The sequence below is a fragment of the Arvicanthis niloticus genome, chromosome 20, assembly GCF_011762505.2.
Source record: "Arvicanthis niloticus isolate mArvNil1 chromosome 20, mArvNil1.pat.X, whole genome shotgun sequence".
Taxonomy (NCBI): Eukaryota; Metazoa; Chordata; class Mammalia; order Rodentia; family Muridae; genus Arvicanthis; species Arvicanthis niloticus.
The window spans coordinates 15,591,779-15,613,486 of record NC_047677.1 but is presented as its reverse complement, the minus strand read 5'-3'; the positions used below and the strand labels follow the sequence as shown (position 1 = coordinate 15,613,486).

At 43.6% G+C, this 21,708-nt stretch overlaps 1 protein-coding gene across 6 annotated transcripts in view; it reads right to left on the bottom strand.

Moving 5' to 3' along the window:
- Afg1l (AFG1 like ATPase) overlaps positions 1-21,708 on the bottom strand; it is a 164,638-nt gene that overhangs the window by 43,257 nt on the left and 99,673 nt on the right. For all 6 annotated transcript variants that reach the window (XM_034524248.2, XM_076917230.1, XM_076917232.1 and 3 more), the window contains one exon: positions 5,800-5,882. In XM_034524248.2, the coding sequence (XP_034380139.1) occupies positions 5,800-5,882 (83 nt within the window). The remainder of the gene's footprint in view (positions 1-5,799; positions 5,883-21,708) is intronic.

Below are 21,708 nucleotides of genomic sequence, written 5' to 3'. Positions count from 1 at the left end.
GCCAGGTAAGACTCCTAGTGGAGGATGGGGACAGCAAACCACCTTCAACCCAGAATGTGTTCTGCCTATAAGATGTCCAGGGACAGGAAAGGAGAGGTGGGGGAGTGGCCAACCAATGACTGGCTCACACTGGGACCCACCCCATGAGCAAGAACCAATCCCTGATGCTATTAATGATACTGTTACACTTGCAGGCAGGAGCCTAGCTTAACTGTCCCCTGAGAGGCTCCACCCAGCAGCTGATGGAGATGAAGAGACACCCAGCAAAGCATTAGATGGAATTTGATGGGTCTTTGGAAGATTTGGGAGAAGGATTTGGGGGGGGGGTCTGAGGATGTCGGGAGCTCCACAGGAAGACCAACTAACCTGGACACTTGGGGTTCCCAGAGAGTGAACCACCAACCCAAGAGCATGTATGGGCTGTGACTCGCCCCCAACATACACACACGTAGCTGACATGCAGCTTGGTCTTCATGCAGACCCCCTAACAACTGGAGTGAAGGTTGTCCCTAAAGCTGGTGGCTGCCTGTGGATCCCATTTCTCTGGCTGGGCCATCTTGTCTGGCCTCAGTGGGGGAGGGTGCACCTAGTCCTACACTGACCTGATGTGCCAGGGTGTGGTAGTTCTTAGGTGGGGCTCCCCCTTCTCAGAGGAGAGGGGATGGGAGGAGGAGTTCTGGGGGCAGAGACTGTGAGGAGAGAGGGGGATGATATTGAAATGTAAAGTGAATAGATAAAATAATGAAAAGGAAAAAATGACCAGATCTGCCACTTGCCCCTGCTCAGTTCAAAATCTTGCTATGAGCAGCTAGGGAGCTGGCTCGGTAGGTATGGTGTTTTCTGTGCAAGCCCAAGGGCCTGAGTTCAGACGCCTGTAACTCTGTAACACAGGAGCAGTGGTATGAGCCTGTAACTCAGGCACTGGGAAGAGGGAAGGCAGAGACAGGAGGATCCCAGGAGCTTGCTGGTCAGCCATTCTAGTGGAGATGCTACACCCCAGGTTCAGTAACAAAGATTCTAACTCAAAAATAAGGCATCGACTAACATCAACGTCTGTCCTCCACACACTTGCACACATACACACACACACACACACATAGACACACACACACCACATAGAGACATACACACACACATGATATGCACCTGTGGTGGTATTAGGAGGTGTGGCCTTGTTGGAGGAAGTGTGTCACTATGGGGGTGGACTTCGAGAACCTTCTCCTAGCTGCCTGAAAGACAGTCTCCTTCTGCTGTCTTTGAATGAAAGTGTAGAACTCTCAACTCCTTCTTCAGCACCCTGTTGCCTGGAAACTGCCACGCTTCCTACCATGATGATAATGGACTGAACCTCTGGACCTGTAAGCCAGCCCAATGTTGTCCCTTGTAAAGAGTTGCCATGGTCATGGTGTCTCTTCACAACAATAAAACTGTAACTAGGACAGCACCCATGTGCATACAAATACATTGCATTACACACACACACACACACACACACACACAATTTAAAAGAAAATGAATCAAAGCTTCCCATGAGGCCATGGCTGTTATGCTGAGAATGGAGGTGGTATGTAAATTTGGGAAAGCTGGATGTATCCCATTCTAGATCCTTCCACAGACTTATCAGAAAGACCTCACACTTATCAGTTCCTAAAAGCAAATGAAAAGCAAACAGAAAACGGGAGACTAAGAAATTCTCTCTTCAGGAAACCAGTGATACAGCAAAATGGCCAGGGCAGCATCCATGGTGCCACCTCCATAGCTGTGCCCCCTGCTGGACAGACATGTTCACTGCATATACAAATGTGATACCCTCTCCTGTTACCAGCCCCAAAGAGCTAATCTGGGGCAAGTAAATTCTTGGGTAAGTGTGAGACAGGTCACACTTACCAAGCTCCATGAGGTTCAAAAGAAGTCAGTGGTCCGAGCGGCTACCCAGATACAAATGGGAAATCCAAAGCTTAATGGAGCTGCCTGGGCTTTAACAGACTACCTCAGCAAGAATCCAGAAAGAAACTGCGCTTGTCTGAGGACTACAGGTACAGCTACTGCAGAAGGACAGTGGACAGTGGCGGGCTGGTTCCAGCCAGGTGCAAATTTGAGCATTTACACTCAAATTCTCTGTTGCTGGCAACTTGCTAACATTGACCTAAGCTTAGCATAGCTAGGACTAAAAACTACTTGGGATAAGTTAAAAACAAAACGAAACACCCTGGAACCTACTAAGAAAGACACTCTAAAGGCTGGGGAGATGTTTCAAAAGACAAACATGCTTTCTGCACAAGCGTGGCGACTTGAGTTTGAATCCCTGGAACGTGGTGTAAAGCTGTCTACGAGGGTGTGTGCCTGTAATTCCAACATTCCTGTAGCAACTGGGGGAGTGGAGGCAGCAGTCTACTGGACACTCGAGGGCCAGCTTGCCTGGACCATGCAGCTCAGCAACAAACAAGACCCTGACTTGAATGAATCAGAAGGCAAGGGCTGATGCCCAGGACCACCCTCTGACCTCCACAGGCGTGTCATGGTACAAGCACACACATTGAACACACATACACAAAACTCCAACTGAAATGGACGGCAAGCAAACAGGCAATGTCTGTGTGAGTCAGCTCTCAGGAGGCAGACAATAGTCTGAACTGTCCACCTTGCTCTGCGTCAGCTTTGCAGGCTGTTTCGAATGAACTCCCTGGTGATTTTTTGTATTGTTTGGATTCGAGCTTGGGACACTTTTCATTGCTTCGGGAATGTAGTGAAGCGCTGAGTTAGTGAGTATTTCTAGTCTCCCCACCCCTCCAGCCAGAATCCACTGATCTCGTCTGAATTAACAATCATGTGTGGGAAATTTTTTTTTGCAAGAGAATCTGACAGTAAGTGCTATCCCTGAGGGAGAAGCTAGGATTCTGCTTGTCAGGCAGTTGGACTCTAGTAAAATCGACAGGGGAGTAGTCTGGACCTATAGATTTAGAAACAGATTTTGTCCAGAGAGTAATAGAGGGAAACGTGTTTAGACAGGGAAAGAGAATAGCACAGCACGCAAGAGTCTGTTACACAGGGAAAGCTAGACAGGTTTTCTATAAAATAAGCTGGGTGTGGGAGTCTGTAATCTCAGATGCTCAGAAGGATAAAGCAGGAAGCTCACGAGTTCAAGACCTGCTTGGACTCAAAGGCAACTCAAGGCTAGGTCAGACAACTGAGTGAGAGTCTCAAAACAAAAGTCCAGGAGCTGGAAGGGACGGCTCAGAGGACACGGCTGCATTAGCAGAGGACCTGACGTAGCTCCTAGCACCCATTTCAGGCTGCTTACAGCCACCTGTGTGTAATTCTAGCTCCAGGGGAACCTAGACCTCTGGCCTATAGGGTGCCTCCATACACTACACACACACACACACACACACACACACACACACACACACACCACACACACCTGCCACCACCAGATAAATCCATACAGAGAATTTAAAATAATAAAAGTAAGTCTTTAAAAATAAATAATAAGTAAAATACTAGGGCTTGGGTATAGTCTAGTGGTATACTGTTTGCCTAATCTCTGTGAGGTCCTGGGTTCAATCTTTAATACCACAAAAAGAAAGACAAAAATAAAAAATAAAAACCCAGTTAAAGCAAAACTATTGTCATGACCTAAGGGGATTTTCTCTTACTCGGCCGTGAAAGAGTACTGCCTGCGGGCTCATTTGAGGAAACCAGGGGCACACCCTGAGCCTCCTACCCTGCCGTATTTCAGAGTTCCCTTGTACATCTTGGTTTCCTGGACTCCAAGATGTTAGCCTAGGTCTGTGTTTCCCCACTGCATGTCTTAGAAACTGAGAAATTTCCCTGCGTTAGAATTTCCTCCCTTTGTGGGCAGATCAGGTGGCTCAGCGGGTACTTGCTCTAAAGCTGACTGACTACCTGATTTTGATCCCCAGAACCCACTTAGCAGTAAGAGAGAGCCAGGTCCCATAAGCTGTGCCTCTGACCTCCACACATGTTCCTGAGAAACGTGTGTGAGTGCATGAATTTTCATGTAGACATGTAAACACATACATACACACAAAAAAGTAAATAAAAATAATTAAACTTAAAAAAATAAAATCACTTTGATTATATAAGGAAAAGAACTGGATACCCCAAGGTTAGGTAAAATATCTATGCTTCCAGCAAAGGCAGCTTTTTTTAACTCAAGAAACCCCTACTGAGACTGTGTTTGCACCATGACAGGGACGTCAGGACACAGGCATGTGCATATGCAAGTGCGTGCGCATTCGCGCATGCGCATACACGCATGTGTGCATGCATGTGCCAGAAGTCGGTATGTGGTAACTTCCTCAATCATCTTTTTTATATTTTTTGAGACACTGTCTCTCACTGAACTTAGAACTTAGAGATCTGACTACGCTGGCTGGCCAGTAAGCCTAGAGCCTCAGGTCTCACGTCCCTAGCACTGGGTGAATGGATCCATGCTGCCTCATCCAGCTTTTCCGTGGCTGCTGGAAATGGAATCCCAGACCTCACACCTTCTCGGTGAGCACTTTGCCGACTGCCATAGGACCCAGCCCATTTTCTTCCCTTAAGAAATTATTCACTAAGAAATATTTTAACTTTTCCGTAATACTTTGCCTAAAAACAGGGAATACTCCGTTAAAAAGGAATAAAGGAAATAACCATTTACTGACAAATACCACTTGGAAACAACACGAAATAAGCCACAAGTCAGGGAAAGGTTACTAACATCAGAAAAACAAAAGAAACCTCAAGATAAAAGAAACTGGGAAGAAAGTGTCCATATGAAAGTAGAAAACAGCGTTCAGAGAACTGTTATAAATTATAAAGTACTTTAAAAACTAAGTACTTAAGGATAGATGAAGAAGCATCTATAGTAATCACCAGCATCTGAATATAAGCTGCAACAGTCCCTTTGGTATGCTATAAAGTATGCAATTTTAATTATGTGATTTTCCTGGCTAATTTCTGCTTCAAAAACAATAAGTACTTCTGCTTACAACTCGGCAAAGACAAGAAGTTTTCTCAACCTCTCCTAGGCACGTTGTCATCAAAATTTAAATTACCAGAAACATGCCCTTTAGTTAAATTACAATTATCCCTGGGATGTAGCTCCCGAGAGCCCACTATGCGCCAAGCACTGTTGGCAGATACTGAATAACGGTTGCATCTAGAAAGCACTTTTTCCTGCCCGGGGTTCTCACAAGTGACATTTTCAAACAAACTGCATTTGTTTTCTTAGCAATGACTGCATGTGTTGGATACATCTGTTATTATAAAGTGCTCCTACTCAGGAAAGTCTTTTAAAGGACTTCAAGATATACCCTGTTGTATTTGCATATAGGATACATTTTATATCAGCTATGCATGAGAATCAATCAACAACAGTAAATAGAGACAGGTTGTCTAACAAAATACAGCAACAATGGGGGGGGGACGGGGATGGAACACTTGTCAGAGACGTCCACAAATAATTAATTCCTTTAGCGCATGAAAGACAGTCTCTTAATATCACAGCCTCTTTTGAGGGGATGCTCATTACTTTCCTGACCATCTGTCATTTCCTCCCCAAAAACATAATTAAGGCTTTACCCAATCACACATTAGAAAGGATGCAAATACAAATGGTTAAAGCAGTATTAAAAAGTTAACATCATAACATTTTGTTTAAAAAAATTATGAAATTCAGATTAGTCTTTTGGGTTCTAATAAAGCACTTATTTTCTTAATTTTTTTTCCTGATAAATCATTAAATTATAAGCTTACAAAATTAAAAACCACACACACAAAAAGAACACTTACAGGTAGTAGAGTTTTCCTGCAGGGGTGAGTTCCCTTTTCCGATAATCTACCCCAGAATCCAGCTGGACCGTATTGCAATATTCCTATAATGCAGACACACACACACAAAAACATTTTTTTAAACCAGAAATAGATTTGACTTAAGGATCACTTCCATGAGATGGTACCCATACCCAACACTGCTTGGATGACCAAGTTACCAGAGACTAGATAGCCCAGGGCCAATACCAAGCAAATACCACATAAACAGTCTTTAAAAAACAATAAAAATAAGAATTATTAAATGGCCCCTAATGACCTTCTGCTATACTCATGATCAGTGCCTTGCTCAGCCATCATCAGAGATGCTGCATCTCCTGCAGCAGATGGGAACAAATACAGAGACCCTCAGCCAGATCTCTCTCTTCCCCCCCCCCTCTCTCTCACACACACACACACACACACACACACACACACACACACGGGTCAGGGGCAAGGGACCTTAGAACACTCAGCCCTAAATTTGATGTCTTTATCAAATCCCTCCCCTAAGAGCTCAGAGAAGAAGAGCTACAGAGAGAAGAATGTTAAGAGCCTGAGATGGCAGACACCAGGAGAACAAGGTCCTCTAAATCAACTGAGCAAAGCGTGTATGAACTCACAGAGACTGAGGCAGCAAGCACAGGGCCTGCACAGGTCTGCGCCAGGTCCTCTGCGTGTACACTGTGGCTTTCAGCTTTGTGTTTTTCTGGGACACCTGAGTGTGTGACTGTGTAGGTCTCTGACCGTGTGCCTGATCTTGGGGCTCTTTTCCTTCTGACAGTTTGCCTTATCCAACTTTGATGTGATGGTTTTGTAAGAACTAAATGTGAATCTAGAGTTATATAGATTTGTTCCTTTTGCAATTTCACTTTATTATGTATGTGAATGTGTGTGTATGTGGGTAACTATGCCACAGGATGTATATAGAAGTCAGAGGGCAACTTTGGAAGTGTGTTTGAAAGGAATAGAAACTTTTTGAGACCCCTAGCAGATAAAGTGGAGCCAGGCTGGCTATGTTCCAGGAACTTAGCTGACCACAAAAAGGCAGAACCAAAAATGCAGGTCAGCCAGTTCATGAGCTCTAGGTTCATTTGAACTGGCCAACCACAAAGTAGATAGTCGAGCAAGATTAAATTCCCGAGAAAAGCATGTACAGGGTGTTCCCCACATGACTGACTGAATAATGGGTTGGGACTTTCCACTATTTTATGGTGTTCTTCCTTGGTTTCCCCCTCACCCCCCAGGTTTTGTGGGTTTTCCTTTAAACACCCCTCACATTCTGCACTTGGGGTGGACACTCCTCATTATGTGTCTCCACCTCAGCCGGCTGATTCCCGAAATGAAGCCTCTTGCTGTTTGCATCGAGATTGATGTCTTGCGAGTTATTGGGTGGCCATGATATCCTGAGACTAGAGTGAGGGTCTCCCCTCTTGGGGGTCTTCCAGTTTTACCTTATTATACTTTATTTTGTTGTGTTTCATTGTTAGAAACATAAAATTTAAAAAATGCTTTGGAAAAAAACGATCCCGACAAGTGAAAAACAAACAAAAGATCCCTAAGAAATGTGTGTGCATGTGTGTGTATATGTATGTATATCTATCTGTGTGTATGTGTGTGTGTGGGGGGGGGTTCCTAAGATGTTTCAATAAAATAATGTAATGAACTTAGAAAACAATTTAACTCATGTAAAATTCATAAAATTGAAGTTGCAACATTAAATACTGCCAAGTCCAGCTTGTCCATGCAAGGACTGGCATGGCACAGTTTCTGCCCTGGGACAGAGCCAGCAGGGCGTGGGCCTCCATGGTGTCAGTTGTTGCTGTGGGCATAAGGCTGGATATGTATATGTAAATAACATACACGCATGCACACACACACACACACAAACACACACACACACACACACACACACACACACACACATATATATATATATATATATATATATATATATATATATATATGTATGTATGTTACTTCTTGTTCCCTTCAGGAAATAATCTCCCTGCTAAGGCTAATGACTCCATGATAGTTAGAAGCAGCATGAGTCCAGAAAACAAGGGTGTGTCTATGTCTCAGCTAAACAGTAAATGCTGAGACCTTTAGGACAGCCCTTAAGGCTGTGGAAAAAAAATCTCTGAAACTATTAGTTCAAAAATATATTAATTTATCAACTATGCAAAATATAAGGATACAATATGAATTGTATGAAGGGCTTCATGAACCTGAAACAGAGGCACCTGCACTATGAGCCAGCTTGTCAGAAATATACAAAAGCAGGCAGATTCCTGAGTTCAAGATCAGCCTGGAACAGAGCTAGTTTGAGCCTAGGTGTGGTAGAAATGATAATCTCAGCACAGGATCCCACCCAGCTAGCTCATTGTCTTTGCTTACAAAGGCAGATCTCTGAATTCATTTGCAACATTAAAAAAAAAAATGTGGCTGTCTCTAAGACACATGTCTCTAAGGGTCTGGGTCTTGGTATGCAGATTCATGGGATAATCAAAGGGAAGCTTGGGGTAATGACTGAATTGATAGGTGAATAAAAGACTGGGCTTTTGATCTGCAAGAGATGAGCTATCCAGAGTTATCAGAATTGCAAGAGAGAGCAGTCTGGAAACCTGTCTCCACAGAAAACAGGCTGTCAGCTGGTACTGCACAATTTGACCTTCTCTTGGGAACCCTCTCCAAGCCAAGGCTGGTCCTTGGCAGGTGACACCTCCTTCACAAAATATATACAATGACAATAAAATAATAATTTAAAAGTAAGTTTTGTATTAAGTTTTTCTGAAGCTTTGCCAAATCTGTGCTGTCAGTAAATTTCCCCAAGTACCTACACTTGAGATTTGAGATTCTTAGAATAGCCAATTTCTATTACTCTGGGAAAAGAAGACGGGGCTACCAGAAAGAATACTTCAGCACAGAGGTGGAGGAAAGGTAGTCTGAGAGACAGCTGTGCTGACATTTAACACCAAATGGCCATACTCAAGTATACTTTCTCCAGACCTACCTTCATCCTAAATATTTGCCACTCCCTCATCCCTCCTTCCAGCCATCAAGCTTCAGTGTTCTCTTCTGTTCTAGAGGCCTCCTTCAACCTGTATCATTCTGTGTCATTAGCCCTTTTTTACCCAAATAATCTTTTCTTCAATCCTCTCGGCTGGATATGTATATGTAAATAACATACACGCATGCACACACACACATATACACACATACACACACAGATACACACACATACATACACACACACACATACACACACACACACACACACACACACACACACACATATATATATATATATATATATATATATATATATATATATATATGTTCACTGAGCAGTAGAGTAACTAGGGTGTTTAGGACATGTCAAGAAATATTTATGGGATGTCCTTTTAGTTTGTATTAAACACAAAAACTAAATTTTAAAAAAACTTGATAAAAAAGTATCTTTATGACTTTATTATTTTTTATTAATAAAAATTGCATTTTTCAAATCTCTTAGGCCAAGATACTGAGAACGGTCAACCAATAAGAAACAGGGCCTGTGATCTCTCCCTCAAATCTTTTACTTGAGAAAGGTGGAAATGCTGGGCACAGCAGCCCATGCTGTCATCCCAGGTGCTGGGCACAGTGGGGCACGCTGTCATTCCAGGCAGGACTCAGGAGGCTGAGGCATGAGGACTGTTGTGCATTTAGGAACAGCCTAGCTATAGTGCCACAGTAGGTAATGCTGCATAGACAGACCCTGCAAACAAACTCCAAAATACTGGGCCTGGCGACTTAGGGAGAGCCTATTTCAAAACACAAAATACAAAAAGGCCAAGGGACGGCTCTGTGATACGATGCTTGCCTAGATGCAGGGGGCCATCTACTCAGTCTCTAGTACCAGGGAAAAAAGAAGAAAAAATTGGAAATAATGATAGGTACCAAACACCTGACATGACACCCCAGCACTTTCTTAGCTGGTAATTGGTATATTTCCTCAGGTACTCTGAAATGCCAGGTAAGTGCCCAACTGCCCAGAGGCTACCATGCTACAAGAAAACCCAAGCTCTCCATGCAAAGATCCTGACAAGGATCTGCACTAACGTGAAGACCACATGTTGACCAGTTCCCAGCTATTCAGCCTTGGCCATTCACCATGGTGCTGAGGAAGCTGGGCGAGCAGCTGAGCTCACAAAAACGAAAGTCTGTAAGAAGTAACTGTGTTTAAGCCTGCACGTGTTACAGACATGGGCTGTCCACCAATGAATCACGAGAACATACAGTTTGGGCACAGCTGGGCGGTAGCATCCTTCTTCCTCCCGAGGTGCACTGCTGTATATAGGCACAGGGCTCCTTCTCAACGGCCCAAGGCAGACCACCCATAGTGGCAACAAGAACCCATCCTCAGGGTGACCAGTGAGCCAGAGGGGTTTCTTCGCGACGGACTGAGGTCTATTCAGGACATATCTGTGTAGTCTAGGCAATCTTTTTACTTAAGAGCAGAGATCCAGAAAACTAGACTAGAGGGTAGGTACATGGGCAGTATTAGGAGTATATAGTTGCCACTGTACATTTATTTTGCTTAAAATAAACTCCATGCAGCTGGACCTCTGAAGGAATCAGACAGCTGAGCCTTGGCAGCACACGTTCCAAGAATGGCCCCTGAACCTAACAAAATTATGGCTTCTTAACTGCCTTCATAATCACCCAGGGCTTATCATTTAAATCCATTCCACGCCTCACTCTCAGAACTGCCTGTAACCCATCACAGCAGAAAGGAGTGCAGCATTGCGCAAGCGCAAGCGCAAGCGCAAGTGCAAGCGTAAGCGTAGCGTCCCGCAAGCGCACCATCCCATTCTCGCCTGGCTTCACAGGACCTGTTAAAAACTAAAATAAAAGCCATACCCATCTGTCGGTCCCTACCTCTGTCTCGCTTCCTCTCTACTTTGAATACTGTGGAAAACCCGAGGAAAGAGATGTATCCTCCCCTTTGCCCTTCCTGTGATAGCGAGGGCTCAGCCACCAGCATGTTTCAAGAGCCGGTCTTCCTCTGCTTCTCTGAGGAAGCCATACTGGACTGTGGGCAGGGCAGCCATTCATCTGTTCCCTCCACTGCAGACAGCATATACAGGGAACCAGTCTGTTCAGGGCCATAGGTTTGCCAGGTTCTGTATCTCTTCTTGACTACAATTTATCCTATCTGACCCAATAATCCCAATTTAGCCATAATTTCTCCTTTTTTCTCTTTTTCTTACTTTCCTTATTTTTTTTTTTTTCGGTATTAAAAATAAGGCTAATGGAAGTTGTACAAGCTTCGGTCTCTTTCTGGGTAGCTAACTTCTCAAACGTGAGTGATTAAGCCGCAGCAAATGATTGCGTTTGTACTTTCAGTAATCACCACCAAGGAATACCTAATCAGCAGCTAAGATCTGTAACCAAAGCTCCGGGATGTGAGCTCTTAATTGTCTGCAAGAGATTAACTCCCAGTTTATATTTTTAGAGGAAAAATAAACGTCAAATCTTCCGATTGTTTGCACTTACACTAGCCTAGATTCTTCAAAGCGCTTTGCAGAAGGGCGTCAGAGCTGGGAACTGCACGCTCTCCAAGTCGAAGACGAACCTAAAGGATCTACCCTCTACCCCATCCCCTAATTTCCCGGTATCTTTTCAAGCCCCGAGCCCTCTTAACAGCGCTGGTTTTCAAGCATAAACACTACACCAATCAGCCTCCAAGTGAAATTTATTTTCAAATAGTTTGTGTATTTATGTACAAAGGACAAATACAATTAAATAATCTAAAATGCGATTAGGAAGATCTGGGGAGGACAGGAAGGAGACTGCGTGCAGCCGTGAGTACAAGTCAAAGGCCTTTGACTTGGGGAAGGAAAGTCACTGTACCTCAGCTACTAGCACTGTCCTCCGACCACCCAGTCAGCCCTTAGGGACCGGGGCGTCTCACAGAGTGGCTTTCTATAGCTTCTCCTTCGCCCCCCAGTCTGATGCTAAGGCCAGAGCTCAGAGGAGCAGCACTGGCCCAACCTGTATGTGCCAGGTGCTAGGTAGGTCCTTCCTCGGGACTAGAAAGGCGAAAAGCATTCATGCTTTTCCAGTGTGAATGAAGGAACAACACACAGTGGGGAAACGTTTTAAAACCACAACATACTAACCTCTAAGGAAAAGACTGAGAAGATGCCTCACATACAGTTCATTTAAAAAGTAATAGCTTACTGTAAAATCAAAGAAAAATAAGAGTGGGGAAATAACAGCACAAGTCAAGTATTGATTGATTGGTTGGTTGGTTGGTTGGTTGGTTGGTTGGTTGGTTGGTTGATTTAATGTGCTTTGATGTTTTGCCTACATGTATGACCATATGAGGGAGTCAGATCCTCGAGTTACAACAGTGAGCTGCCATGTGGGTGCTGGGAATTGAACCTGGGTCCCTGGAGGAGCAACCACTGCTCTTTTCTGGTATTTTTTGAGACAGGGTTTCTCTGTGTAGTCCTGTGTCCTGAAACTCACTCTGTAGACCAGGATGGCCTTGAACTCAGAAATCCACCTACCTCTGCCTCTGCCTCCCAAGTGGTGGGATTAAAAGTGTGTGCCCCCACCGCTTAGGCAGTCAGTGCTTTTAATGACTGAGTCATCTCTCCAGCCCCCTAAGATGAGTTTTTATGTTACCTAGGTGACTGTGTTAAATAGAAAGTTGAGAGATGAAACCATGAGCTTTTGGTTGGTTTTACCTATTAGTAAGTAACAAATAAAAAGAAAAATGACTGAGACTGTCCTGTTTCAGAAAATAAAATATTGTAACACCTCTTATTGCTTAATTCTTCTTGAAATTTTATCTTTCTGAACTAAATATGTGATTCATTCCATTCTTACTATTAAGCAGGCACACAAAAACACACACACAGAACATAAATGCAATGAGAGACAGGAACTGAGGGCTGGGGATGGAGCTCGAGTGGTACAGTGTTTGCCTAGTGTGTAGGAAGCTCTGGGTTCTATCCCCAGCACCACATAAAACCAGTTGTGGTGTCACATGCCTACAATTCCAGTGGTCATTCCTCAGAGGCAGGAGAGCTGGAAGAGTAAAGCCAGACTCAGCCACACAGCAAGTCTGGGACCTTGTCTCCAAGAACAGACGTGAAACAGATGGTTGTATACATGATTCTGAACTCAGTTTTGATATCTTAAAACTTTCATGAGAAAAATTAAGCATAGGTATAAACACAGTAATGCTTTATGAATATTATACTACCTTTTTATGCTAAGAACAGAACTCCATGAGCAGGTGGCAAGTACCAGGGAGAAACTGAGCCAAGCACAGACAGGTGACAAGTGGACATGTCTTCACCAAGCGCAGACAAGTGACAAGTGGACATGTTTTCAGCTTTCTGACCCAGGTTTACAACAGCTTAAGTATCACTTAAGATAAACTATGTCCTGCCATTTCTCTTTTTAAAAATTTTTTATTAGATATTTTATTTACATTTCAGATGCCATCCCATTTCCCCTCCCTAGAAAACCCCTATTCCATCCCCCCGTCCTGCCATTTTTAAAGCTTAAGAATGTGTGTGTGTCCATGTGCAATTGTGTGTACATGTGTGCATGTGCATATTGTGCATGTGTGTGTATAAAATTGAGGTGCAATTGGGTATCCTGCTGTATGACTCTCCAGCTAACTCCATTGATACAGAGTCTCTCCCTAAACCTGGAGCGCACTGGTTTTTGGGTGCTACGTCCCACGGATCATCCTGTCTCCATCTCCCACACTGCTGGGGTTAGAAGCACCTAGATTTTTATGCAAGTACTAAGGACCCAAACTCAGGTCCCACTTGTACAGCAAGCACTCCTACCTACTTGAGCCATCTCTCCAGCAACAGTGATTAAAAACTTGAATACAGGCCGGGCGGTGGTGGCGCACGCCTTTAATCCCAGCACTTGGGAGGCAGAGGCAGGCGGATTTCTGAGTTCGAAGCCAGCCTGTTCTACAGAGTGAGTTCCAGGACAGCCAGGGCCACACAGAGAAACTCTGTCTCAAAAAACAAAACAAAACAAAACAAAACAAAACAAAACAAAACTTGAATACATAAGCTCCTGCACTGTTTACCCTTTGCCTTTAAGATGCCACACCAACACTCAATGAGGACAAAGCATCACTGGACTTCTGCAGTCCAGTGTCACCTTCCACCTCCTCACAGGGACCATGACTCCAGCTCCAAAGGATCTGGCTTGGTTTTAGAGTGTTATGTAGCAGAACCATACAGAATGCACTCCTTTAAGGGGTCTTCTTTTATGTTTGTGAGATCCCTGCTCCCAGGCTCGTATGTCACTAATTTATCTGTTGCCATATCATATTTTCTTTGTGAGTCTGCCAGAGCAGTCATACTTCTGTGGTTCTATTTATTTACTTTTTTGTTTATTTATTGGTTTAGTTTTTGGTTTCTTAAGACAGGGTCTCCGGTAGCCCAGGCTAACCTCTAAGTCACCATATAATGAAGATGATCATGAAGCCCTGACCCTCCTTCCTCCACCTCCAGAGGCTGGGAAAACAGGCATGGACCACAGAGCGCAGCGTGTCCTACTGTTCATGGACAGCTGAGGCTTCCAGCTGCTTAGCTTTACCAATAATATAGCAACAAGCATTCTTGCCTGTGGTTTCTGCTGTATTCTGTCCACACTCTTGTCAGACAGACCTACAACAGGAACCGACTGACCGACCGCACAGTAAGAATATGCTTAGCTGCGGTGGACATTAGCAGCTTCTTACGATGGCTGTGCTGATCCATGCTCACACCAGCGGCATGTAAACATCCCTCTTTATCTGCTGCTGCTGTGCTCCCAATTAATAAACCTGTCTGTTCATTTCAGAATCTCACCATGTAGCCTGAGATAGCCTTGAACTCATTACTTAGCCCACATGGGCTCAAATTGGGGATCCACCTGTCTCAGCTTCCTAAATGCAGAGATTTCAGGCATGTGCCACCACTAGCTTACAATTGGTGTGTGTGTGTGTGTGTCTGCATACATGCACATACACATACATGCGTGTGTGGTATACATGAGCATGTCTGTGAGTGTCAAGGCCTGAAGTTATTGTTAGTGTCTTCCTTGCCCACTCTCTACTTTCTTTTCTGAGGTATGCCCTCTTGCTGGCCCCGGAGATTGCCGATCTGTACCAGTGACCCTAGCCAGCTTGCTCCTGGGATCACTGGCAGCCATCACTCCTATCTAGCTTTTAAATGGCTTCTGGGGACAAACTCAGGCCATCACGTTTGCACAGCCAGCACTCTATCCACTGAGCTAACTCCACAACCCCTTACAGTTGAATTTTAAACATGGAGACTGCTTCCTTGGAATCTTCGTATATTTCATTAAATATGCCACACTGTTTTACATCACAAAATGTGCACTGGCAGTTCAATAAGTACCTGCCAACTTCAACACTTATTTTGGACCTGCCTAACAAACACGAAGGAGCTGTGGCTGCAAGCTGCTTCCTAGGAGAATGGGCAGTTAATGATGGTGAGAGCATCTCACTTAGACAGTCTGGTGGATTCGGGTGTTTTGTTTCCCTCAGGCTACCCACCATTTTCTTTTCCTCCCAACCATCGGCAAATCTCCAATTTGATAAATTTATTTCCGCTGCCAATTACTTAGTCATGTAATTTCTCTATCTCTCTTTTATTTTGCAATAAAGGAAATTGACTTCTCAATAAGCTGGTTCAGAAATTCTCCTCCTTTCTAAAAGTAGCTTACACCTCTCAGTACTAACTCTGACTATTAATGGCCCAAATTCCCTGAAACAAAAGACATAGACTAGCCAATTGGATTAAAACAAAACAAAACAAAACAAAACAAAACAGGATTCGTCTATTTTCTGCCTCTAAAAATCATACCTCACCACAGGTAGACACCACCTTAGGGTAAAAGGATGAAGCATGGCATCCAGGCAGATGGAGCAGGGATGCAAGCAGGCACTGCCACACAGTGCCTGGGAAGAGACTCGAGACAAAACTAGTGAGAAGAGGGTTTTTAAAGGTCACCTGATCATGATTGAGGAGCAACCCCTCAAGAAGACATTACAACTCTACACATACACACACCAAACACTGGGGGACCCACATTATAAAACAAATTCTACAAGATATAAGGTTACAGGTTAACTCCACAATGGTGGGTGGCTTCTGCACGCTATAACCACCAACATATGGGTTATTCAATCAAAAATAAATAAATAAATAAATAAATAAGTAAATGGAAACACTATAGTTAGACTGACATAATAGGTCAAAAGGACCTTATGAACTTCTATACATTCATCCAAATACCACAGATTATAGCTTTTCCTCGCATCTTTCTCTAGAGTTAGATCATATATTAGATAGCACAGTGCACATCCCAATGAATACAGGAAGACTGAAATAATTTCTTAGAGCTGCAGAGACAGGGGTCACAGACCACATTTGATATGAAAGGGGGGGGAAACTGTTGAAATGGGGGCGTAAAGTGGGGAGGGAGGTGAGAGATGGGTCGAGGAGAGCACATCAGGAAGCCAAGCAAAACTAATGATATAGCAAGCCAGGGGTGGCGCCCGCCTTAAGCATCCGCCCACCTTTGCGAGTTCGAATCCCGCTGTCTCTACTTCTCGCGTGACTCTCGCTGAGTCTCATGGGGAAAAAAAACCTAATGATGTATTAAAAGTTCTAAGGAAATCATACACTCAGTAATTTTAAAAACCGCAAATAGTTTGAATGCAGGTGCCCTGTGTGTGTAGACAAGGGCAGTGGTAACTGCAGAGACCCACACCACATAAAGTACTGAGAGTAAGTGACTGTTGTCGGATGCTCAGCCGTAAGTACGGTATCTATACCATCTCCTATAGGGACCAGGGGCCATCACCCTGGATCACCATGAATGTAAGGGGAGAGGAAGGGAGGGAAATGGCTGTGAAGGGAGGGAAATGGCTGTGAACTTCTGTGAAAGCTCTACATAGAACTGGGTTCACTAACATCGTGTCGTGGGCAGGGAGGAGCTCAGAAGAGCCCACCCCTCTCTGAGAGTTTATACATTTACTTCAGTGGTGTAGCCAGGGGGAAGGTGCCCCATGCTTCTAAGTTTCGTGTATGCAACTGTAGTGAAATCCAGTGAGGTAGCAAATAAATTAAAATAAAAGATTAAAAATCGGGGGACATAAAAGTAGAAGAGGACGCGCTGGCAGGAGAGAAGGGGTCAGCAGGAGCTGGTGGGGTGGGGGGTGAGGCAGTTTATGATAAAAACACAATACATGCAGTGCAATAATGTCTTGATGAAACCCGTTATAAATAATTAATATGTATTAATTCAAAGGGGGAGCAAAGAAATGGTGGGGAAGCCCAGGACCAGCACTGAGCAATACCAGCCCAAGAGAGGAGCCATGTGTTGAAAATGTCAGGACCGTAGAGATGGAGTGGCCTTGGCTGGTCATATCCAATCATAACCAGTGTGCCCAGGATGCTGGGCAGGGAGCTATGGAATTGACTGTTTGCCTCGCTTTGGTTGCTTTGGTCCAGTCTTTTCTTCTTGTTTGTCCATTCCTCCCTCTTGGATTGGGGATGTTTGCTATGTACCACTATAGATTAGGAGTATGGAACTTGTAGTTTTGATTTTATAAGGATTGCCTTGAATCTCAGAAATGATTTTAAACTCTTGAGAAGTGTCAGATCTGTTAAGATTATGGGACTTTTGAAGCTGGCTTGAAGTCATTTTGCACTGTGAGAGAGCTCTGAACCTTTGGGGTTCCAAGTATGGGGTGCTATGACTTGAATGTGCAGTGTCTCCTTCTGGCTCATGCTTTGAGTCCTTGGTACCCAGCTTGTGGCAGGTTTGAAGGCTGTGGAACCTTTAGAAAGTGAGGTCACTAGGAGTAGGCTCTGGAAAGTTGTACCTGACCCTGACTTAAGCCTTGCCCTGTGTCCTGGTCCATCATCAGGACTTTCTGCCAATTTGAACTGAAACCTCTCTGAAATCTCGATCACCAAATATAAACCAAAATAAACCTGCCCCCCCTTAAGTTGTTTCTGTCACTGTAACTGCCTTTGATTTCCCCTTGTTTACATGTGGATAAAACAACAACTATAACAACAAAAACCAACATCATTCTTCTATGTGGCAGCAAAAGACAGAAAGCATCTGGGTTGTCAAGAACTATTTGAAGCAAGCCAGGGGTGGTACAGCGGCTAAGGTATCCCCCTGCAGAGGGTGAGCCCGTTCTCTCTCCCAGTTCGAATCCCGCTTTCCCCGTGTGACTCTGCCCAAGTTTCATGGGAAAAAAAAAAAAAAAAAGTAAGCCGGGCGGTGGTGGCACATGCCTTTAATCTCAGCACTTGGGAGGCAAAGGCAGAGGCAGAGGCAGGTGGATTTCTGAGTTCTACAGATTTCTGGTCTACAGAGTGAGTGCCAGGGCTACACAGAGAAACCCTGTCTCAAAAACCAAAAAAAGAAAAAAAAAAAAAAAAAAAAAAAAAGAACTATTTGAATGGATGAAGGAACAACACACTGGTAAAGTCAGAGCATCCAATGAAGGGAACTTGAATAAGCCACTAGGAACTCGTACAGAATGGGCAGAAGACGGCCTTGGTGCTGAGCTGGCCTGGTATGGAGAGGGATTTCAACAACGCACACTCCAGCAGACTCACTTACAGAGCTGGGTTGTGAGCACAACTGAGGTGTCCACGCGTCCACTCTTCTCCTGAAGCAATGAATTTTTACATATGTCGCTAATACCTTCAAGGTAGCCAAGCCTCCATTCATTCCAAAAGGGCAAAGCACCAGAGGTTGGTGGGATGGCTGACCAGACTCCACACACAGCACTGAAGAAGTGTCTCTGTGGTCAGAACTCTGAAGAACACCTCAGACACCACCACTGTCACTGTCCACAGAAGAGAGGCACCAGCTTGGAGGGACTCTGTTGTCAACCAGGTCTTATTTGGAATGCTAACGATTTACTTTCTGTCTTCTAGTCTAGATAAACTGATTTCTTTTGTAACACTTGGGGGCTAGAGAGAAGGCTCAGCAGTGCAGTGCACTAGCTTGCTCTCTTGTAGAGGGCCCAGATTTGGTTGCCAGCACCCACATGGAAGTTCACAACCTTTATCTAGTTCCAGGGGATCTGACACCCTCTTTTGGCCTCTGATGTAACTGTATGTGCATGGTGCACTTAAATTCATGCAGGCAAAAGAGCACACACACACACTAAATAAATATAATAAATATAATAAAAATAAATAAAATGTAAAAATATTTGGACTCATAAAATGCAGTATTTATCATATTTAAACTATCAGTAAGAACTGTAGAAAACCTAAAACCAGCTATATAAAACCTTGAATGCCATTTAAAACCATTTCAGACCCTGGGCCAAGTTGGTGATCCAGTAAGAAGTGACAAAATCTTGTCCATATGCTGCTACAATCATACAGTGGCAATTGATTGCTTGGTTGATTGATTGATTGATTGATTGATGATGTCAGTAATTTGGGTGAATGTGAAGTCATATAGCAATGCTATTTTCTTTTGTCCATGTATTTTGTTTTTATTTGTAAAGTTAGCTTAGAAAGTAACAGGTTTCAAAATGGGATTTTCATACATATTTCAGTTTGGTTGATTCTTCCCTCGTTAGAGTTTAATCCCTAATGCGGAGTTATCAAAAGATGGAAAATTAATCTCACTAGTATCTAGAGATGGAGCTTTTGGAAGGCAATTGGGACTGTGCATGTCACCGGAACTGAGCTCCCATGGCTGGATACTGACATTAGAAGACACACATGTACAGCATGGATATGTACACAGCACGCATCATATATGCAAGCATGGCACCAGTCTCTTGCTATGTAATACACGCACTATCTCAGAATCTACCAGCCAAAAGACACTCACCAAATGCTGCCCATAAACCCAGGTCCAGAACCAAGAACCCAAGCAAAACTTTTCTTCAATATAAAAATACTCTATGGTATTTTGTAATACCGTAGACAGGAGTAGGACTAACACATGCACCATTCAAATTATTTTATCACAGGGGTAAAAAAGCAAAACAAAGATTTCTAAAGTTAATATGAAGAGCTGTTTCTGTTCATCAGAAAAGTGGAAACAGCTGAGGAGAAAAGGCACCCAGAGTTCATGCGTTTCTAGTTGTAAGGTGTCCTGTTTCCATTTAACACAGAAGACGGCCCATTGACACTCCAAAACCATGGAGTTCTAACTTCTAACATCCTCACAGAGGGATCAAAATAATAACTGCAATCATTTTGTAAGGAGTTAATTTATGAACCAGCAAAATGGCTCAGCAGGTAAAGGTGCCTGCCTCCAAGGCTGATGACCCAAGTTTAAGTCCCAGGTCCCACGTGATGGAAAAAGAAAATGGACCCCCGAAAATTGTCTCTGACTTCCACGTTTGTGCCATGGCATGCCCTCCCCTCCCCCAAATAAACAAATAAATTCCATTAAAATAGTTTTTTCCAGAATTGGAAGGAGTTAATTTATGACCTGGTGAGATGACTCAGCAGGTAAAGGTACCTATCTCAAAGCCTACGAACCTGACTCTAAGCTCAGCAGCACATGGTACATGGACAGAACTGACTCCTATAAGGTGTCCTCTGACCTCTACATGTGCTACAGCATGCATGTACACACACACACACACACACACACACTAACAAAAAACAGCCTCTTAAAAACAACTCAGATTGACATACCTACAATCCCATTAATTTACAACAAAATAAAACTATATATTTAGCATACATACAGATATGTCTACACATGCATCTACACAAAAATACTTTAAACTAAGATTTCCTAGTGACTCTTGCAGAGGAGGGAAGGAGACATGAGGTAGAGTAGAAGGTGGGTGAAACAGTGAGACGGAAGAGGGACGAGGGGGCTTCAGTTATTTAGTAAATATGCTCGCGCACAGACACATCATGGTTACACTGTTAAGCCCAGGAACTATTTCTTTACCACTAATAAAATTTTATAAGAAAAAAGTTCTTCCTTCAAGCACTTTGTGTATTGTGCCCTAAAAGCACTACTCAGAAGAAGCTGATAGATGCGTGTCTTACTGGAATCACAGTCATTACGTGTTGCCTGCTCTGTCTTAGTGCACAACTGTAGCTAACACTGCAGTCTTTACTGCTGTTGACTTTATCCAGGACAAACAGTGTCCTCAATCCTGACAGCAAACAGGAAGGTAAAGTGACACAGGACAGGTATAAAGAGGTTCTAACACACACCTGAGACAATGTTTTGGAATAACTGTCCTACCAAACATAAAACTAACCTTTTTTTTCTCCCACAAAAAGGAACTGTACAAGATATCTTTCAGGTAACAGGAACCTCCCAGAGTAAATGTCGCTTTGAAAAACACCTAGATTATTCACAACCAAAAATCTACCTAAAGGATTTTTTTCTTCTATACAAATAACCAAGGGAAGAAAGAACTTGCCCACCAACATGAACAGAACACAATACCTCGCTGGCTGTACTGGAAATGTGCAAAGTTCACAGCACATAGTTCTTAGAGTCATGCTCAGAAATCGTGGAGTTAACTGAATCCTAATAAAATATTTAGCTTCAAAACCGGCCTCTGATCTTCTCTGTACACTTGCTGAGTAATAGTCTATGGTATCCAATATGGAGCTTCTGAAAGTCTGACCTCCACTTCTTCTCTTTCTTCATTTCATTTGCTCAACTTTTTCTCTGCCATTGATCATTAATTCTTTTCTCTGAAGATGGAAAGAAACAACTTAAGTCAATCCAATAGTTATTCCTACTAAAAGAAACTGAGAGCTGGGCATGGTAGCCCAGGCCTGTAATCCCAGCACTCGGGAGGCAGAGGCAGGTGGATCTCTG